Source organism: Erythranthe guttata, chromosome 14 (assembly GCF_056151865.1).
Source record: "Erythranthe guttata isolate IM_541 chromosome 14, IM_541, whole genome shotgun sequence".
Taxonomy (NCBI): Eukaryota; Viridiplantae; Streptophyta; class Magnoliopsida; order Lamiales; family Phrymaceae; genus Erythranthe; species Erythranthe guttata.
The window spans coordinates 4,876,348-4,899,148 of record NC_142546.1 but is presented as its reverse complement, the minus strand read 5'-3'; the positions used below and the strand labels follow the sequence as shown (position 1 = coordinate 4,899,148).

Here is a 22,801-nt window from a genome sequence, read left to right as displayed (position 1 = left end):
GTGAATGCGGAGGCGAGGCACATGAGCAACTTTCAGCCACTCGTCACCTTGTTTACCGCGTAAGTACTGATCTTTTAGTGTGGTGGCACAATCCTCAATCATCAACAAACGAAGATCGGGCGGTAACCCATCATCAGGCAGACACGAGAACTTTGGGCAGTGCGCTATATCCAAATGAGAAAGGTAGTCCAAATGCGAAACAGATGGAAGACTAACAAATCCGGACACCTCAATATAGCGAGATACGTTAGAACCGGGAAATCACCCTTCTCCAAGCGCGTCCACTTCTCTAGCTTCGACATCGAATCTAGTACCAAATGCACGAGCTTACGGAACGCCACGCCGTCACTTTCGCTCCTACACGAATAGGTATTGAATTCTACCACCTCATTGTTTCCGAATATATAGAGAACTCTCAGAAACGGCAATTTGCCAAGAGACTGTAGAGGATCAAAGCATGTGCAGTCGCTAAGAACCACCTTTATCAATTTACTGAATAAATGATTGCCCATCCAGAATGGTGCCGCTCCGCCTCGGTAGTTGGATATTTCCAATAGCTCGATACCTATAGGTGGTTGGAGAGATTTTAGAATTTCCTCGTGATTCGGGTTCTTTTCTTCGCAAACATTTCCCCACGACAACTCCACCTTTACGAGCCCTTTTTTCTTCCAGAGGCAAGCCTCTGCAGCCTCCTCCTTTGTCGTAACATGTTTGAGATTCAATATACTAAGATATCCTCGGATATCGTTCATATCCCTAAGTTCTGCCATGCTCCGTCTACTACTACTAGTACTAGTCAATACAAACTCCATACTCGCACCATAACGCGTTGTATCACATGTTTCCTGCCATGAAAATTAATGTCAGGAGACGATTTTAGCATGTTCGACATGCAAACACAAATAATATCGGTTTTGCTGTACCTAATTCACAATTCACAATGTAATATCTGAGTGAAATTTTACGTGGATTATGTATTTTGCTGACTTCACTCCGAGTAACCAGACTTTTAGTCATACTCATTTTCAGAGAAAGGAAAATACAAACGAACTCATTTTCAGAAAAAGAATCTTGTGAATTGTGCAATTGAGACAGAGTATTGACATATTCCCAATTCAGTTCTAATTGATTCGATTACTTCACGAGATATAATGAGAAAAAAAGCCAAGCCCGCTTTACGATTTTCACTCGTTTTTAAATGTCAATAATCTAGACAATTGATTTCTATCCGGAATGAGAGTCGTACCGTTTCATTCACATCATATTGTAGAATTACATCATCTTTGCCTCCACTAGCCTGGCTGCTCAGTTCGGGATGGGAGTGAATTTGACCTGCAACGAGATTCGAGGTAGTTAATTTACAAACACGGAAGATTCTTTGTTTTTCTACTTATTAACTTTTTGACTCCCAAAACCTCGTAATTTCACTCAACAGATAAAACTAATATCTTACTCTACTTCATAGTTTTTCACTGGAACATACTCGTCGGCATTCGGAATATTTATTGATCAAGATCCATTAGCATTATTCGATGAAAATAATAAAATTGTTAGCAAACTCGTACATTCATCGCAAGACCTATCAAACAAAATCACGCTCATATATTGAACCAAAACTCTAGAGTACAGATTCCGCAGATCGAAAATAATCAAAAATAAAAAAATCAGTAAAAGTAATATAACGAACTTCCATGACATTGTCCTCCATTGAATTTCCCGGCATGATTTTTCCTTGTATCTCGACGACTTCCGATTCACAGAAGTTGCCTAGCATGTACCTAAGATTCACTAAATTTCAAAGTTGTTATCATAATCGATTCCATCACAACCGTCCGTATGTACGTTCTCCAAGGTTGTTGAAATACTCAGCGCACCTAATTTTCACTTTTAGGTTTGCCGCGTATATAATAAGAGAATTTATTTATTTATTTTTTGCAACTAGGGTCTATTATAAATCAGCCCATCGTAGACTATTTATTCATAAAGATGATGAGATAAAAAAACTCTTTTACAAAAAAATCATGACAAGGTTTAGAGGTTATGTAAAAATTTAAAATATTTTTCACATTTTAATATGCTCCGATTTCATCATTTAATTCAATTTGACCTTAAATTTCATAAATTATTCAATATTGACCCCTAACCCAATTTAACTACAATTTCGTCCATCGTCACCGTTGACCTCCGGTTTCCGGCGTTGAATTATTTTGATTTATTTTTCCTTTTTTCGGCACCATTGACCGACGGTAAACGCCAGTCTCCGGCGGCGTTGACTTTTTTTGATTTTTTTTCCTTTTTTCTGCACCATTGACCGGTGGTAAACGCCATTCTCCGGCGGCGTTGACTTTTTATTTATTTTTATTTTTATTTTTTATTATTTTTTCTTCAATATTTTTTGGTTCGTTTAAATAATAATATTGATGTGGTTGATAGTTATATTAACTATATTACTGTTTAACCATTAATATTTTTATATTACTCTCTAACACAGTAATATTAACACAACAACAAAAATCGCTTTTATAGTGTAATAGAGTAATATTAATATGTTAACGGTTCAACAAAGGCAGACGTAATAAAAAACCAAAAGAATTAATATGGCTTAATCCCGCTTTGAACCTTGAAATATACCATTTTGGCATTTTGCACCCTTGAAATAAATTAATAGCACTTTGCACTCTCGAAATAAATTTATATCACTTTGCACCCTTGAAACAAATTAATAGCACTTTGCACCCTCTAAACACAATATATCATGTATAATGCACCCCACATGAGTTTTTAAAGCTAATAAAGGTAACTTAATTTATTTTTTTCGTGGTATTGAAAAATTATAACAGAACAATATTTTACGGAAAAGAAAAATCCTTCATCTATTTCGTTGTCAAGTTATTTGAAAATCATTTTCTTCCAAACATTTCTACCTAATATTTCTACCAATTACAATAAAAGATCTATCAACCGAATAATTTAGTGATACATGTTTGTTTGATTTTATTTTGTAAGAAAATATAATTGTCTTTCAACTATCCGGTGTGATTTATTTTTCCGCACTTTGTAAGCTAAAAATTAGGTTGGAGATTGGAGAAAATAACAATTTAATTTGTTATTTTGCAATCGGGAAAAAAAATCGATAAAATAATGAATTATCCTTTATTATTCAATTAAGGGGTGCATTGTGAATTATTAATTGTGTTTTGAGGGTGCTGTTTTTATTGTTTTTCAAGGGTGCAAAGTGTCAAAATGCTTCATTTCAAGGGTGCAAAGTGGGATTAAGCCGAATTATTGTTGATGTGGTTGACAGTAATATTACTATCAACTACAGTAATATTACTGTAACGACAGTAATATTACCGTCAAACACAATAATATTATTGTGCTTACAGTAATATTACAATAGTAGACATAATCGGTCAACAAATCAAACAATATGAAAGGGATAAAAAAATAATATTGATGTGGTAGGCACTAATAATATTGAAAAGAATACAAATGAGAAGCCAAGATCTTCTCTTCTATGAAGAAATCACAGGTTGGTTTCTTCGCACACCAATCCATAGAATCTATGACAATATTGCTTAGCAGCACTCTAGGAATACAAACCAACATTCAATGATATTGAATGCAAAACAGACTCAATTATGTAGTGAGAAAATCATAAAGAAAACTAGGTGTTATAGAAAATGTTGCCAACACCTGAAGCTCTGTGCTCTCAACTCTCTGCAGAAAAGGTTGAGAAATGAAATTAGTTCTTCTCCTATTTATAGTATTTGAGAACTCCTTACCCTCCACGAAATTAACACACGAAGAGGGATAACGGGCTAGTAGAATAATGTATTAGTGGATTAATTAACATGTGCTTAAATAACTACCCACTAAGCGAAAAATAATTCACTACAAAAAGAAAAAATGTTTTATGTGACGCAAAAATTCGTCACAAGAAACTTAATGTGACAATTAATTTCTTCACACGCTTCGTCGCGTAGGCCCTGTCGTGAAAGGTGCTAGGCGACGAACTAAAGTTTTCGTCATAAAATATTGTGACGAAAACAAATTCGTCACAATCTTCTTATTTATAGTTAGTGGGCGGCTATTTATAACCGCACATTAACTATAAATAATAAATTCGATTATTATTTAAATAAATACATAAAATGGATTTTGAAAAGTTAAAATATTAAATTATATTTGACTTTAATAGTCAAAATATCCAACAGCTCCGATTTATTATAAGGGATTATTTGACAAAAACCTCCCATTACACAAGTGTAATTACAATGAGTCCAAATTCTTTTCCAACTTTTTAAGATAAATCCAATTCAACATTTATTAATAAAAAATAAAAAATTATCACAAGTATACCTCTAATTTAAAAGTAACGTATATATTAGGATTGAAAAAAAAAACATATGTAATATCTTTTCCTTTTATATCTTAACAACACATTTTCATAATCCCACGATCACGATTCCTATCCCTTGATTATGGTGAACCATTTCAATGTAATGGGTATTTTTATAACAAGAATTTGTGATATGATTATTTGAGAAGGAAAAGCGTCTCAAGAAAATACAGAACAATTTCCGTGGCTTTTCGCAAACGTTGTAAGTTCATACTAGCCGTGATTGGATCACTGTTATAAATAATATTAATATTGATGGACATGTATAAACATTGACTACAACTCCCCAAATAATTCAATTTGCTTTTCAAACTAGGCACGTAATTCTATACCAAACTCAAACCAACAGATATTTAGTAAAATATTATAAATTGCTTACAATTGACAATGTATCAGTTTATTGAAGCATACTGATTCCAAATACACATTGCATCAACAAATATAATTTCCCTTAAACCACACATGTGTTTTTCATCAATCAAGTTGTATCACATAACAATATTCTGCATATTACCACAATTCAAAACCATATAATTTACACTGCTTATAAATTCAAACAAATAATAATAATTATACATACATTAAAATCAATAACTAAAACATACTATTTATTTCTGCTCCCAACCCATAAAGAGTAACATAAGTACCAACACCACCACATAGTGTACGTGTAATAAACCACATATATGTGGTTTACAAAAGATTCCATACACCACATAATATTTTATGCATATGTGCAGATTTCATTGTGCATATATACTATAATATATAACACCAGTAGAAAAATGATTTTTTACTACGACCATTAACCGTACGAAAAGGTATCAAATTCGTAGTAAAAAGACTTTTGCTACGCATTTGCTACGAATTTGCCCCGTAGTATATACGGGCGTGACAAAAACTTTGCTACGACAAATGGCCGTACCGAATATTTTTTTGCTACGGTAAACCCTAATATTTACTACGACTTCAAAATTATCCCGTAATAAAAGGTCCCTTTTGTTACGGCTTTTGACCGTAGCAAAAAATTTCGTAGTAAAAAGCAAATTTCTACTAATGTATATCCATGCACCCCACCAATTAACATTAATACAAGCAACAAAACAAGCCACACAGCTGCAAACCACATAACAATCTACACAGCATTACGTATTTGAAAACAGATAGCATTAAGTGGTTTCAAAAAAACCCAGAAACCAAATAATATATTTAGCATACGTGCAGACTTCAAAACCACATACCATTTTGCAGTTTCAAAAACACACAAAAAAAAAATTACGGTTTTCGTTTATGTTCTCAGTTTTTACCAAGAACAGTATCCATTGTTTGGATGGGACTGCTGAAAACAAAGGACAACGATGATGCCAAATTGGATTTCGAGCGTGATTTGGGGATAATTATTGGGAGGATATTTCGGTAATGTGATTTTGAGAGATATTTTTGCATCAATTTACCGTATTTTTTATTTTAAATAATTATACTTATTAATGGGGATATATATAATTTTTGAAGCCCATTGGATTTAAGTTAAATATCAGTTACAAATAAATAATTTATGAAAAAGGAAGTCAAATTTCAATAGGGATGTTTATCAAATAACCCGTTATTATAATGTAAAATTGATCATGTGTAGGATATAATAATAAATCCCATATATAACTAGCCATACCAAACCAGTATGGGAAATGAGGAGAATTACAAACCAACTTGATACAATTTGGTCAAACATGAAAATATATATTTAATTTAAGGGTGCAAAATTAGATCGGATTGTCTGTTTTAATAGGAAAATCGGATATCATAAGATGATTTACACGTGAATAGTTTAAATAAAAATATAATTAGATTCTAATATTAAAAAAAAAAAGGAAAAGGAAAACTCAGCAGAACCCATAAATCCTCCAACCCTAATTATAATCAGCGTGATTTATTAAGAGTTAAAACTAAAGAGTGGCACATGTCAAAAAATTGATGGAATTCGATTTATATTAAATATAGACCGATTCACTCAGAATTTAATCTCTTAATATAACCTTAAACTAACCATACCGAACCAGGACAGAAAACGAGGAGAATTAGAATACTCCCAACTTTTTGCAAGTTGGTCAAACTTGGTAGATATATATTTCTGTAATATAATTAAAACAAGTAATAGATCTATATATGAATACAAAATCATGTTAACAAAAATGTCATAGTCTCATTAACTGCGTACGTTGTTTTGCATTAAAAATAAGATTACACAAAATCAACTCCTATTTATTACAAGGGATCATTCAGAATTTTGACTATTAATAGTCACTTTACCACATATACGGGTGATTGAAATTTTTGTCTACATTCAAAGTTCAAACCATTTCTTCGTATATATAAATTGATAAGAAAGTCTTGCAGTGAACAAAACTCAAGAAATGAATTAAGGTTAGTTTTTTCTTCTTCTTGTTTTCGAGCTTTTCGAAAGATCTTTTATGCTTTAGAGATTTTAGAGGAAACGAAGAAGATATTTTTATTTTTTATAATTAGTATTTTCATTCATATACTTTATGATTTTCATGAGATCTATATAATCTACAAAACGATATATATGTTTTGGTTGTTGAATTCTAGGTTAAGAAAAAGGAAGAAAGCTTTTCTTTTTCTTTTTTATTTTTTCAAAAGGGACAAAAGTATTATTATTATTATTTTTTTTTTTGGTAATGAAGGAGCAGTCAATCATATATGTGCACTGGTTTAATCTATATTCTCGTATAATAACACTATGTTCTTTTGTTTCCGGGGAGGATAATACTTCCTTCATTTCGAAAAACCCTCTCTCCAAATCAAATCCCTTAAATTCAATCCGAATGTTTATGCACATTGACTAAAAACAATGGTTAAATAGCCAATATTTTTAATAGAAACTCAACATTATATTTCCCCAACCCTTCATACAATCATTATCACTAGACACAAATTGATAGGTGAACCTATCTTTAGCCCCATCAATATATTTCTCTCTATACAATAATAACAATAAATGATAAAAAAAAAATAGTTAAAAATATATCAAGGACGTATCGAAACTCTTATAATGACAAATAATATAAGAACCCAAATTGGAAAAATGACAAATAAATTTTTTTTGCCGAGGGAGTAACTTATGCTGGTCAATTATTTCAATAATAGAGCAAATTCGATCGAAACATTACACGCAATCCTCGAATAAATAATAAGATGTAAGCCGTGTAACTTTCAGTGCAACTTGTATCGCAGCTGTCGTATGCAACTAAAAAAGCCTATATTGTATATTCCTTTCAACAGAATATGGCATGGCATCTAAGCTAGCAAAAATTTCTATTTATGTATTACCACACCTACTTGTCTTTCCTTTTTATAGTAATTCTACGACTTTTTGGTTTCGAACTAATAATTTGCTCGTGTTGCTAACAAACAGTTGTTCCATTATTGCCAGGGCTTTATATAATTACTTCATATATACATACGCATAAACGGTGGTTCTTGAAGTGATAATGGCAGAGGAGGATAACTACACGAAAGACGGGACGGTGGACTACAAGAACGATCCCGCCGATAGGAATAAAACGGGAACTTGGAAGGCCTGCCCCTTTATTCTTGGTACCTATTATTTGTCTTTTCGGGAAAGTTCTCATAAAATTTCCGATAATTATATGTACGTTCCAATTTCTTGAAATTGTGATTTCTCTGTTTGCATGCAGGAAACGAATGTTGCGAAAGATTGGCCTACTATGGAATGAGCTCGAATCTCTTGCTTTATTTCACCAATCAGCTTAATCAACACAGTGCTTCTGCTTCGAAAAATCTGTCGATTTGGTCGGGTACTTGCTATGTCACGCCGTTGCTCGGAGCATTTCTTGCCGATGCATATCTCGGACGATACCGGACTATTGCCAGCTTCTCTATCATCTATGTCATGGTATGTTTTCCGATCCTAAGGCCTCGTCTGGATGGTACGGTAACATTGGGCATGATTGACTAAATAATGGGTAAATTACGAGAAACACCCTGAACGTTTGTTAAATTACAAAAATACCCTTCACGTATTCATAATTATCAATAAAAAAAACCCACTAAAGTTTGTTGTCTTCTTAAACCGTCACCTTACGGTGTGAAATTTGATGGAATCTTTTTTAATTCATGGAATATTCCTCAAAAATACTGATTTTACCCTCAGGGTAACTGTAATAATATTATTTCATGAAGTGGTAAACTGTAATATTCATTTACTAACTAACGATACTGGAGGGGTTTTTGGTAATTTTACAAATTTTTAAAATTTTATTTAAATTAAGGGCATTATAAACTTTACACATTTTTCTTCTAAGAATCATGGTCAACCGTTAGAGGGACTTTTTGGTAATTATGAATACCTGATGGGATTCTACTGACTTTTGTAATTTAATCTTAAGTTTTTTCAGCCGGCCTGAAATTGTGGAACAAATAGCCTTGATCTTGATTATTTGCAAATTATTTATCGAACCTCCTATGATCTAAAAATATAATGGTGGTTTTTATAAAATTGTTTAATCTTATCTTAGTTGATTTTATTGTCTTAATATATTTTCTTATACGCATTTTGTTCTATTTCGTTAGGGAATGACACTATTGACACTATCGGCCTCAGTCCCGGGCCTGAGGCCGACGTGTCACAAGAAAGACGAATGCACTGCAACCAATCCCCAAATTGCAGTGTGTTACGTCGCATTGTACCTTGTGGCATTCGGAACCGGCGGCATCAAGCCGTGCGTTTCCTCATACGGTGCCGATCAATTCGACGATGCAGATGAGGTTGAAAAGGGGCACAAGAGCTCTTTCTTCAATTGGTTCTACTTTTCAATCAACATCGGTGCGCTCGTTGCATCTTCGGTCCTCGTGTGGATCCAAGTGAACATCGGCTGGGGATGGGGGTTCGGCGTGCCTGCGGTGGCTATGGCTGTGGCCGTTGGGTTTTTCTTCTCGGGCACGCGTTTGTATCGTAATCAGAAACCGGGTGGCAGCCCACTCACCCGACTGTGCCAGGTGGTGGTGGCTTCTTTGAGGAAACGACGCGTTGCGGTGCCGGAGGATAAGTCTCTTTTGTTCGAGACTTCTGATGCGGAGGCTGCTGCTATCGTTGGCAGCCGCAAACTTGACCATACAACTGAATTCCGGTATGTGTGGCTGATTTTGTTGAAATTTAGTAAATATAATTGCATGAACCAATTGATGCTTGAGTTAGTTATAACTTAATTAATGGGCATTACTATAATATATATATATATATATATATATATATATATATATATATATATATATATATATATATATATATATATATATATAAGAGAAACAAATTTTGGGTAGAGAAATTCAGAGAGATAAAAAAAATTAATTGTATGCGTGATTCAGTAATTTAATTTTAGTGTGAGATTTAGCATTTCATATATATATATATATATATATATATATATATATATATATATATATATATATATATATATATATATATATATATATATATATATATATATATATATATATATATATATATATATATATATGTGTATATATATATATGTGTGTGTGTGTGTAAAAACAAAATTGGTATAGAAATCATTTCACAAGGTCGCAACTAGGTGAAAATTGGAATGGAGTTTTCGATATTCATTCTGGTCCGAATTTTTCCGATTTTGGAACAAAATTACTTTACATTCCAAATTGAAAAAATCCAATCTGATTTTAGTTTTCAAAAATAATTCCAAAAATTCCTTTTTTTTTTTTTTTCCGAAAATTGCACTTATAATATGAATATTATTATGCATCTTCCAAATCCCGCTATAGCAATCCAAAAATTTCCAATTTTGGAACGGATTGTTACGTTCCAGTTTCCGATTTTTTTTCAAACTGAATTGGACTTATTTTTTTACTTCAGAAAACAATCTGAATTTTTCCGGACTTGCTTATTTCGATCCGATCGGTCTAGGCCAATTCCCACCCCCGGTTGAAATCACTACTTGTAATTCCTTCATGAATTCAATACCGTAGTGAGAAGTTTTACTTTTTGGGTTTGTTACAATATAATCAACACCCTTGTGTTTACTCTAATTGTTACAAATGTTCTCGTGTTATAAATATTAGCAAAAATCCCCTTGTTACAATTTTATTAGCAATTTCTTTCTAAAAACTCACCATTTAGGGGTTGTGCGCTAACAATATTTTATTATTGGAGGATTTTATTCTAGTAATTCGATATAACACATGGTTACTAAATGCAATAAATTCTTGAATTTTATTCCAAAAGAAGCGAATAACGCATGCTATTTTTCATTTCGTTTTATATATTCGAATGATTTTCTGATAGCCATGATTCTTGAGTACAACTAACATTACGAAATCCTCAGTTTTTTCGACAAGGCAGCAGTCGAGGTACAATCGGACTACAACAAAGAATCAATAAATCCATGGAGGCTGTGCACAGTGACACAAGTAGAGGAGCTAAAAGCGATCATAAAATTGCTCCCCGTTTGGGCAACCGGCATAATATTCAGCGCGGTCTACGGCCAAATGGGCAACTTATTCCTACTCCAAGCAGAGTACATGAACACCCGATTAGGCAACACCACCTTCAAAATCCCCGAAGCCTCCCTCAGCATTTTCGACACACTCAGCGTCATTGTCTGGGTACCGATCTACGACCAACTCATAATCCCGATCACCAGAAAATTCACCGGCCACAAAAACGGGCTCACTCAGCTCCAGCGCATGGGAATAGGCCTCTTCATATCGATCTTCGCGATGGTGTCCGCCGCAGTATTGGAGATAGTTAGGCTCAATATAGTGAAAAGGCACGATAGCTACGACGTGAAAGAGGCGCCGATATCCGTGTTCTGGCAGGTTCCGCAGTACTTCATTATTGGCTGCGCGGAGGTGTTTATGTACATAGGGCAGATTGAGTTTTTTTACGAGCAGGCGCCGGATTCGATGAGGAGTTTGTGCGCGGCTTTGTCGCTGACAACGACTGCGCTCGGGAATTACTTGAGCGCTTTTTTGGTGACTATTGTGACGGAAGTTAGTACTAGGAACGGTAAGCCCGGGTGGATAGCCGATAACTTGAACCATGGAAAACTCCATTATTTCTTCTGGCTTTTGGCTGTTTTGAGTTTGATCAACTTGGGAGCTTATGTTGTGGCAGCGAAGAGGTATACTTACAAGAAGGCTGTCGGGACTCTGCGCTGATTATTGAAAAGAAGACAAGTTTGACAATTATGAATTAAGGAAAGTTTCTTCGAATTTCATTTTGTAAATTATTAATTTGTGACAATTGGAATTATGTTTTGGTTGTTGGTTGGAAAGTATGGCTGGGTAATGAACTACATAATTTAGGTATTATGAAATAAGATGTTTTCTTTGTAAATATAAAACTTGGTGCAACTCTATCAAAATTCTTGGTGTTTCATTTCATCTTTGTATTGAACAATATAATGCCGTCATTGCTTTGCATCCCTTGATGTAAAAAACAAATAAAGAACCTCGTAATTATCCTTCTTTCACCGTGGTTCAGGGGAAGTTATATGCTACATCGGGCATTTGTTAATCGTACATGAGGTTAAATAACCATCTAGTAAGCACACATACACATGAGTGTGTGTGATTTTGTGTAGTTCTACGGCTAACAATCATCCGGTGTTAATAACCGGCTGTTGCATAGAGTTTCATGTGGTTCCTAGGAATGGCAATGGGTATAGGTTTTGCGGGGAGTTAGATTTTACACCTGAATATTTACACATGGTGGATTTGAATCGTAGATTTGATTAAATAATCACCCATAGGCCATAAAGCACAATACACATGAGTGTGTGTGATTATGTGTATATCTACTATGGTTCAAATTCACTTAGTATAAATAACCAGGTATAGCATCTATATTCACCCTAGAACCTTAACGCGCCCCGCCAGACAACTATAGTCAACCATAGACAACTATAGTCAACTACAAACAACCACAGTCATCTACCCCTTTTGGAAAACCTAGATCTGTCGTTTAGAACCCTAGGGCGCGCTTCCAGGCAGTCCGAGCAGCCTAAGAACGTGGCCAGTGACCTGTAACATGTTGAAAATAGTAGCAAATCAGATCCAAACCAAGTGAAAATCTTGTAAGGACCAAGAAAACACTAGATATATCTTTACATTTGACGGATGGAGCAAATGAATTGCTCAACGCCGTCATTGAAAAGTAGAAGCCGCGACCGAGATTATATCCACCAAATCAAAGCTTTCGTCGCAAAAACAAAGTGATGTGGGAGACATATTGAAACAACCAAGAAATCTAAACACCAAAGAGAAAGCACCAAAGGGACATGAGAGAGAGAGGAGATAAATGTGACATAAAACCTATTAAAAATGAGAAGATAAATACAAAACGATAAAGAAGAGAAGAGAACAAGGGTATAATGAGTTTATCATATTCTCAAGGGGGGTGTGTCCATTTTTTTTTTCTAAAATATGGGCTTAGAACATTCAATTTATGGTTGTGACTTATATTGATTATAGTTTAATTTGAGGGGCTCTCTCATATTACCCCTAATTTTTAACTTCATAGTGCTATAAATTAGGCGTGTATGTGATACAGTTGCAAAAACTTTGACTCAATACCGTGTACCAACCGTATTTTATAGTATTGATATTTTTTATACTGTTATTGTATCGAAAATTACAGGATACTTTCGGTGCATCATGGATGGTACGTGGTATTTTACCATCATTCATCTATAGGCGAACTTGAATGATGTTATACAAATTAAATACTAGTTATGTATTCATGTTACAATTGATCCTTTCAGTTTACAAGGTGTTTCTACCCATATTGCGAATACTAGTTATACATTCATGTTATAACTCCTATTTTCAGTTTACATTTAAACTATAAAGTCTCTCAATTATGTGTTTTGTATACGTATTGATGTTTTATTTTGGTATATCCATACAATAGTTGTTATGCTGTTCAATTTTTTGTTTAATTTATGGTTACTTGTTTGTCTTTGCAGAATGACTTGGAAAGAGAATACGAAAAGTGTATTAATGATGGAAAAAATCAAAGCAGTAATTTAATATACATGGACAAATTTGTAGGGAGATTAGAGATTTTTTAATTTAGGGAGGAATAAAAGTGGATTCCATCTTTGAGTTAGTGAATAAATTGAAATTGATGCATGTGGACCCCATTTTAAACTACTAAAATGATGCTCTTAGAGATACATAAGCTAATATTCCATGGTATTATCAATCATGGGCAAGACTTTGTTGTTTACATTGACTCAAAAGCAAATTGATGTAATGTGTAATAAATAATGATAAAGAAACATCGCCGGCTGGGCCCCACCAAAAAAAGATTCAGACAAACGCTCCAGCTGGTGAGGAGTGCCTTTGGTTTCTCCTTTCCACACTTCCCATGACATTTATTTACATGCTTTTGTTGACTACTTACAAATCCTTTCTCTCGGTCATTTCTTCAAACAAGTCAACTGCTCTGAGTATTATCAACTCAAAATTGTACTCTCTCTCTCTCTCTCTCTCTCTAGCTTCTCTCTCATCAAAGTGCTGCCTGCCAGACAACACCTTGTTCTCTCTTCATATTAAGATAATTCTTAATTTTGGTCTGGGTCTGTGGTAATATCTTCTTTCTTGTCATTTTTCGCTGTAAACAGCTTGTTGCCGATTCGTTTTTTTAATGGGTCATTTAGTTAATAGAGATTCTGTGTTCGGCAAGATTGTTAATTCTCTTTTCTTGAACCTTCTCCTCTTGTCCTTTTGTTATTTATCAGTCTCTCTCTCTCTCTCTTGATTAAGAAATTCTTGATTTTAACAACATATTGCAGATTCAGGGGTGTGGAGTGAGAGAATACATACACCAAAAGATATATAGTTAGGTAACTGATATCAGTGCATATTGGTATTGAAGCTATGGCGGAGGAAGATGATTTATACACTAAGGATGGGACTGTAGATTACCAAAACAACCCTGCAAACAAGACTCGAACTGGAACATGGAAAGCCTGTCCTTACATTTTAGGTATTTTTTCCCGATATATTATGTTGTCTGTATTGAAGATATTAATATTAAATAATATGTTTCACTAATAGCTTAAACTTTTGGTTGAGATGGGCATTCGATGGTCTGATTACGGTATTTGGATTTATGGTATTCGGGGAGTAGGATTTTGCGGTTAGTGATTGAATATGTTTGTTGAATGTGTTTGTGATGAAAGGGAACGAGTGCTGCGAAAGATTGGCGTTCTACGGGATGAGTTCGAATCTGGTTGTTTATTTCAAGGAGAGGCTGAACCAACACAGCACCACTGCTTCGAACAATGTCTCCAATTGGGCGGGTACTTGCTACATCACACCGCTTATCGGAGCCTTTGTCGCCGATGCATATCTCGGAAGATATTGGACAATTGCTTCTTTCTCAATCCTTTATGTCATTGTAAGTTTTCTCTGTTTTGCTATGAACTGCTATGAACCTGCTATATATATGTTAAAGGGTAAATTACGGCAATCCTTGAGGTAGGGTTAAATTACGAAAAAATCCCTCCTGTTTGAGTAATTACAACCACCCCTAAACTATGAATCTTCTTGCACGTCCATCATTGCGGTTGTCAAATTTAGTGGAATCTTTTAGATTATATGGAATATTCTTCAGTTTGTACCCGTTTTACCCTGTTTGAGCTCCTCCACATTTTGAAACAAGATGATCATAAAATGCGTCTCTTGGCTTGATATTTTGTAAATATTAGATTATGCTGCATCAGAAACTGTATTTTTGTACAAAACGAGTACAAACTAGAGAATATTCCACGGAATCTAGAAATTTCTATTGAATTTGACACCATAAGGGTGGACGTGTAAGAAGATTCATAGTTGAGGGGTTGTTGTAATTACCCAGACATGAGATTTTTTTTTCGTAATTTGACATTGCCTCAGGGTAGTACCCATATATTAAATGAACAAGTTAGCTGAGGAATTTCATCCAGTTTGCTTACTTGTTTGATTTGAGTTGCATGAATTTGAATAATCTTGAATGAAACTCGAAAGGATATCGTTTTTGTTGTCACTCCCGCAGTCATTGTTTTAATGAAACCACTCTTATTCGAGAAATCCTTGTTACATGAGATGTAATATGAAACACTTGTAAGTTTCTCATCGAAACAAAATTCGAGAAACGAATCTGAATATTTGCAATATTATTTCAGGGAATGACACTGTTGACATTATCAGCATCAATCCCCGGCCTAAAACCGACCTGCATCGATAAAAACACATGCCACGCAACAAGCGGACAAGCCGCAGTTTGTTTCGTGGCACTTTACCTAATCGCCCTCGGAACCGGCGGTATCAAACCCTGCGTCTCCTCATTCGGGGCGGACCAGTTTGACGACACGGACGAGTTAGAAAAGAACCACAAGAGTTCTTTCTTTAATTGGTTCTACTTCGTAATAAACATCGGTGCACTAATTGCTGCTTCCGTTCTTGTGTATATCCAAATGCATGTAGGCTGGCAGTGGGGTTTCGGAATTCCAGCTGTCGCAATGGCAATAGCTGTCGTGTTTTTCTTTTCGGGGACTAGATTGTACCGCAATCAGAAACCGGGGGGGAGTCCTCTCACGAGGATATGTCAAGTTGTGATTGCGTCTTTCAGGAAGTATAATGTTCAAGTTCCTGCCGACAAATCTCTCTTGTATGAAACCCTCGATGCGGAGTCTGCGATCAAAGGGAGCCGCAAGATTGAACACACTAACAATCTTGCGTAAATATTTTTTTACTAACATGCTTACGTTTCTCGTTGGTTATTGTTTTTTTTTTTTCCGGGATAATTGCTAATGAAGCATCTATGTTTTTAAGTGAGTAAATTTATCTCTGGCTGGGCAATGCAGATTCTTCGACAAAGCTGCAGTAGACACACAACCGGACGTCAAAAAAGCTCCAATTAATCCATGGAAGCTCTGCACGGTAACCCAAGTGGAGGAACTCAAAGCCATCATACGACTCCTTCCCATATGGGCAACCGGGATAATTTTCGCAACGGTCTACGGCCAAATGGGCACGTTATTCGTACTACAAGGTCTAACGATGGACGCCCACTTAGGCAAATCCAGCTTCGAAATCCCGGCAGCATCTCTCAGCATATTCGACACACTCAGCGTCATCTTCTGGGTACCCATTTATGACAGAGTCATAGTCCCGTTTGCAAGAAAGTTCACCGGCCACAAGAACGGACTCACTCAGCTCCAAAGAATGGGGACCGGTCTTTTCATCTCCATTTTCTCGATGCTCTCGGCTGGAATACTCGAACTCGTTCGGCTCAGATACGTAAAACGGCACAACTACTACGAACTCGAACAGATACCAATGTCTATTTTCTGGCAGGTGCCTCATTACTTCATTATAGGATGTGCAGAAGTGTTCATGTTTATTGGACAGCTCGAGTTTTTTTACGAGCAAGCACCCGATGCGATGAGGAGCTTGTGCTCTGCTCTTCAGCTCACGACTGTGGCGCTTGGCAGTTATTTGAGTACTTTGCTTGTGACCATAGTTACCAAAGTTAGTACTCGGAACGGGAAATTGGGGTGGATACCGGATAATCTTAACTACGGCCACCTCCATTATTTTTACTGGTTGTTGGCGGTGCTGAGTGTGCTGAATCTCGGGGTGTTTCTTCTCGTGGCAAAGTGGTACACGTACAAAAAGCCGATCGGAACTCTTCGTTGATTTTGATGGTACCACGTAAAAAGCATATGGTACATGCGTCAAATATATAGTTGTAATTATATCTACACGTAACGTGTTGTATCATGTTTGTATTATGGATTATTTGTATTTGAATGTGTTTTGAACTTGTGCCTGGAATTTTACTCCAGTACATATCTTTATCACCGATCAACTTCTCCAAGCGGCCGTGGAGCTCGCAACACTCGTCCCTGATCGCCGTCGACTTTCTCATTCCTCTAAGCTCATTAATTTGCTGCGTAACCACTTTGATTTCTTTATCGGGTGCATTAACCGTAGGCTTGTTCTGTTGCATCAGTGCCATTTTACGGTCAGTCATCTGTTGCAGCAGTTCCGTGATATCATCCAGTCTGTCCGCCGAGTCCCACACACGTTGCACAATCTCCTCGCAGTCATTCCTACATGCCCACATTGCCTCGAACCGAAAAGGCCTCCAAATCGAATGTAAATCCGACGTTTTTTTTAAAATTTACGAGTTATTCAACAATTTGAATCGTAAATCGTATGATTTTGACAACCATGTATATATATATATATATATATATATATATATAAATAAATTATTATTCTTATTATTTTTAGTAGTAGTAGTTAGAAGTGGTCTAATTTTATGTTTTAATTTAGCCAAATCAAAATGATGGGGAGTTTTCCTACAACTGAATTTTGAAACAAAAAGAAATGTTTTTTTTCCATACCACTGAATTTTGCTATGGAATTCGAACACGTGAATATTGATGAATAACTCCTAGAGAATTGAAGTAAATGCAATTCTAAAGCATTGTCACTTATCAAACCTCAATCTTAGCTCCAAATTGAGTGGAAATCATGTTAAAACAACATATATATATATATATATATATACATATATATATATATATATATATATATATATATATATATACATATATATATATATACATATATATATATATATATATATATATATATATACATATACATATATATATACATATGTATATATACATATATATATATATATACATGTATATATATATATACATATATATATATATATATATATATATATATATATATATATATATATATATATATATATATATATATATATATATATATATATATATGTATATATATATATATGTATATGTATATATATATATATATATATATATATATGTATATGTATATATATATATATATATATATATATATTTATTGTTGTGAAATAGATATTAGATAATTAAATATTTATTAGAAACACTAATGGTGTCAATATTATTAATTAATAATATTAACTAGTTACTAATATTGGATCTAATATATTTATATATGTATATACGGATGGGATATATGTATATAAATATCTAATTGACATGTATTTCTTATATGTGCTATAACTGATCTTAGCCAAAAACATTCTCTGCTGGCCTCATAAAGGGCTATAATTTCAGAGTGATCTGAAGAAGTAGCTACCAATGTCTGTTTGGTGGAACGCCAAGATATAGTTGTACCGTTATAACAAAATAAATATCCGGTTTGAGAGCGAGCTTTATCCGGCATCGGCATAACCAATTAATCTCGAGTAACGGAAAATAATGCTGCAAAAGAGATATCTGGTCTAGTGCATTGTGCTAGATACAATAATGCTCCGATTGCATTAAGATATGGTACTTCTGGACCCAAAATTTCTTCATCGGGTTCTTTAGGTCAAAAGGGATCCTTTTTTTAATCTAGACTGCGTACGACCATAGGTGTACTTAAGGAATGAACAGTCTCCATATTAAATCTTTTGAGTAATCTCTGAGTGTATGCTAATTGATTGAATAAGTATGCCGTCGTTTCTATGCTCAAGCTCGAGACCAAGACATAGTTAAGTTTTTCCAAGATTCTTGACCTCAAATTCATTCTTTAGATATTCAGCAACATTCTGTAGCTCTTCAGGGGTGCCAATTTGGTTTATATCATCTACATAAACTGCAATAATAGCAAATCCGGATTCTGATTTTTTTAATAAACACGCACGGGCAAATTTGATTATTTTTATAACCTTCCCTGATAAGGTATTCACTCAATCTATGATACCACATGCGGCCAGATTGTTAAGACCATAATGATCTCTGTAATTTGGCTGAGTATAATTCACGAGGAGTGTTGGGTTTGCTTATTTTAAATTCATCGCGAATTTTCATATAAATATCAGAATCTAATGAACCGTATAGATATGCCGTTACCACGTCCATTAAACGTATGTCTAATTTCTCTTGAACAACCATACTAATAAGTAAACGGAAAGTGATTGTATCCATTACTGATGATTAGGTTTCATCATAATCAATTCCAGGCCGTTGAGAAAATCCTTGAGCTACAAGGCGAGCTTTATACCTTACAATCTCATTGTTCTCATTTCTCCTACGGACGAATATCCATTTGTGTCCGACAGGCTTTATATTATCCGAAATCTGAATAATTGGCCCGAATACATTTCGTTTCTCTAAGGAAGATAATTCAGATTTTATGACTTCTTGCCACTTAGGCCAATCTTTTCTCTGACGACATTCTATTACTGAACGTGGTTCATTTCTTGAGCAACCGAGAATGCAAAAATATTATCAATGCTTATATACTTTCTTTTCCATATTTCATTGTAATAGCTTATGGAATTCTCGGTGTTCCCCGGATTTACAATTTCCTTTTCTGATATATAAGGCTCTACAGATTCATCTGGAGCTTGCTCACAAGGACCCACTTGATTAGTGGTTTCGTCTAATTTTCCTTTTCCTTTTTCGAGGAATAGAGTCCTTTGAACCAATTGGTCTTTCCCGTTTTTGTCTTGGGGGACCATCATCCATTTTTTCATTTTCATTGAGAATATTAATCCTAGCTGGAGCATTCACAGCTGGAATATGGGACTTTGTGACCCTACTAGCATCATTAAATGCATCAGGGAGTCTATTGGCAATATTTTGTAGATTGATGATTTTATTGACCTCATTTTCGCATTCAGAGGTACGAGGGTCGAGATGAGATAAATGTTGTTCATACCATGTAAGATCTTCGATTGATTTTGATTTAGCATTATTCAGGACGTCTTTGTCCTTACCAATCGTTGGAAATATTGTCTCATCAAAATGACAATCCGCAAATCTAGCGGTGAATAAATCACCCGTCATTGGTTTCAGGAACCTGATAATTGACGGTGAATCAAACCCAACGTAAATGCCAAGTCGGCACTGGGGACCCATTTTTGTCCTCTGAGGTGGAGGAGTTGGCACATGTACAGCGCATCCAAATGTACGTAGGTGCGAAATATTTGGTTCAAAGCCCAATGTCAATTGCATTGGGGAATGGATGTGATAAGCCGTCGAGCGTAATCTTATTATTGCTGATGCATGTAATACCACATGGCCCCATGCTATACTAGTGAACTTAGATCTCATCAACAACGTACGAGCAATAATTTGGATGCATTTAATCATAGATTCTGCTAATCCATTTTGAGTATGAACGTATGGTACTGGGTGCTCGACATTAATTCCCAGTGTTGCACAATAATCATCAAAAGTTTTTTATGTAAATTCTCCAGCATTATCCATCCTTATACTTTTGATAGGATAATCAGGGAAATGTGCACGGAGTTTAATAATTTGTGCTAGCAGACGTGGAAAAGCTATGTTACGTGTGGATAACAAACACACATGTGACCATCTGCAAGATGCGTCCACTAAAACCATAAAATATCTAAATGGTCCACTTGCAGGGTGTATTGGTCCACAAATATCGCCATGAATTCTTTGTAAAAATGATGGTGATTCATGACCAACCTTTTCTGTAGAAGATCTTATAATGAGTTTTCCCCTTGAACAAGATTCACAAAAATAATCTTTCGACGTCAACATTTTTGCATTATTTAATGGATGTCCTTTAGTATGTTCTGCAATTCTACGCATCATCGTTGTTCCTGGGTGACCTAGTCGATCATGCCATAACCCAAATATATCTGGATTAACCAGCTTCCATGACATAGTGGCGTAGGATTCAAAAGCTCGTATTGGGATACGATACACTCCAGAAGTCGTTGCTTCAATTTTTCATGAATAGTCTTTTTATTCCTATCATACGATGTGATACATATATATTCCTTGGAATATTCAAAAAATAGTTTCTAAGTGATACCCATTATGCCTCACATCTTTAAAACTCAATAAATTTCTTTTTGATTTAGTGGATAATAATGCATTTTCGATGTGTAGCGTGGTACCATTAGGTAATACAAGTGTTGCATTCCCGGAGCCATCTATAATTTCATCAGGACCTGATATGGCTTTAACTTGTGCTTTGCACATTGTCACACTCAAGAAATATATTTTATTAGACAGAATTGTGTGCGTTGTTGCACTATCAAGTAGACAATAATCCATTTTGTCGATACTTCCCACGATATCCTGATGAAATAATATAAAGTTAATGCTTATATAATAACATTACGTGCGAATGATGATAATTACAATATATTATTTAGAATAGCAAAATACAAGTTCGACCTTGTGAATGTATCATCCAAGGGAAATTACACATATAAATATAGTTTATTTATAATACAAAATATCTAAACCTCGGGAATTTTACTTCTGAGGTAAGACTATATACCGTATATACAACATATTTCAAAATAACTATTAAACTAATAGTATTTGATCATCGATCAATCGATATCCATAAGAAAATCTTGCAACTCAGGAGACTTTGCATCCTGATTAGGAGTTTGATCAGATATGATTTCAGTTGTATTGGCCTCAAGAAGAACATTTGGCTTTTCTATTTCTAATGCATGCGTCTGGATGCTCTTTCCTTTATTCTTCTTTGAACTTTGATATAGATTTACAAAGTGTTGGGCAGTCCTGCAGACTTTGGCCCACTGTCCATTCATCCCACACCTGTTGCAAATACTCTCAGCATGCTTCTCTTTGTCACGATTTCCATGACCGGGTTGTCTTCGTTTAGCCATATAATCATTTTTGTGGAAATATTCACGTCCACCTGGGGGACGTAGACCATTGTGCCAATTGTTATTACGTGCACCACGCCAGAATTTTCGGCCATGACCTTTGAAACGGTTCGTTTGTTTAATAGCATGTGCTTCTGGCACTGCTTGGGACCCACTGGGTCGCAAAGCGTGATTTTTCAAAAACAACTCATTAGTTTTTTCTGCAGCAAGAAGGACAGAGATCAACTCTGAATTGTTCTAAATTGGTGTTGTCTATATTGCTGTTTGAGTACAAGATTTGTCTATACTGTTGTCTATTAGTAGGAAAAGATTTTCTCTAATTTATCAAATTCTTGCATTTTTATACCACATAGTGCTAAACGAGACTCAATCTTAAATAATACTAATTATAATCTGCAACGGATTTAAAGTCTTGCAGTCTTAAATGCTGCCACTCATATTGAGCTTGTGGTAGGATTACTGTTTTCGTGTGATCGAATCTCTCCTTGAGTTTTTGCCATATTTCTGATGGTCTTTCTAATTGTATATACTCATCTTTCAGATCCTCAGAAAGATGATGGCGTATAAAAATCATAGCATTTGCCTCATCTTTCCTATTTGCCTCCTTGATATCTACACACTCCAAGGTTTTT

General features: G+C 34.9%; 2 protein-coding genes across 4 annotated transcripts; both read left to right on the top strand.

The window, feature by feature from the left end:
* Positions 1–6,741: 6,741 nt before the first annotated feature.
* LOC148764976 (protein NRT1/ PTR FAMILY 8.2-like) lies at positions 6,742–11,841 on the top strand. The gene is made up of 5 exons (XM_088812901.1): positions 6,742–6,823; positions 7,854–8,017; positions 8,119–8,336; positions 9,014–9,570; positions 10,801–11,841. Exons 2-5 carry the CDS (start codon positions 7,912–7,914, stop codon positions 11,633–11,635), a joined length of 1,716 nt encoding a protein of 571 aa, XP_088669027.1. The 5' UTR covers positions 6,742–6,823; positions 7,854–7,911; the 3' UTR covers positions 11,636–11,841.
* A 1,967-nt stretch (positions 11,842–13,808) lies between these two features.
* On the top strand, positions 13,809–17,302 carry LOC105959988 (protein NRT1/ PTR FAMILY 8.2). 3 transcript variants are annotated; one of them, XM_012984161.2, is made up of 5 exons: positions 13,809–13,948; positions 14,275–14,468; positions 14,665–14,882; positions 15,649–16,202; positions 16,330–17,302. In XM_012984161.2, the coding sequence occupies exons 2-5, from the start codon at positions 14,360–14,362 to the stop codon at positions 17,162–17,164; spliced, it is 1,716 nt and encodes a 571-aa protein (XP_012839615.1). In that variant the 5' UTR covers positions 13,809–13,948; positions 14,275–14,359; the 3' UTR covers positions 17,165–17,302. The 3 variants fall into 3 exon arrangements, with proteins under 3 accessions (XP_012839615.1, XP_012839608.1, XP_088669026.1); XM_012984154.2 differs by having other exon boundaries at positions 13,839–14,065; XM_088812900.1 differs by having other exon boundaries at positions 13,863–14,058.
* The last annotated feature ends 5,499 nt before the right edge of the window (positions 17,303–22,801 follow it).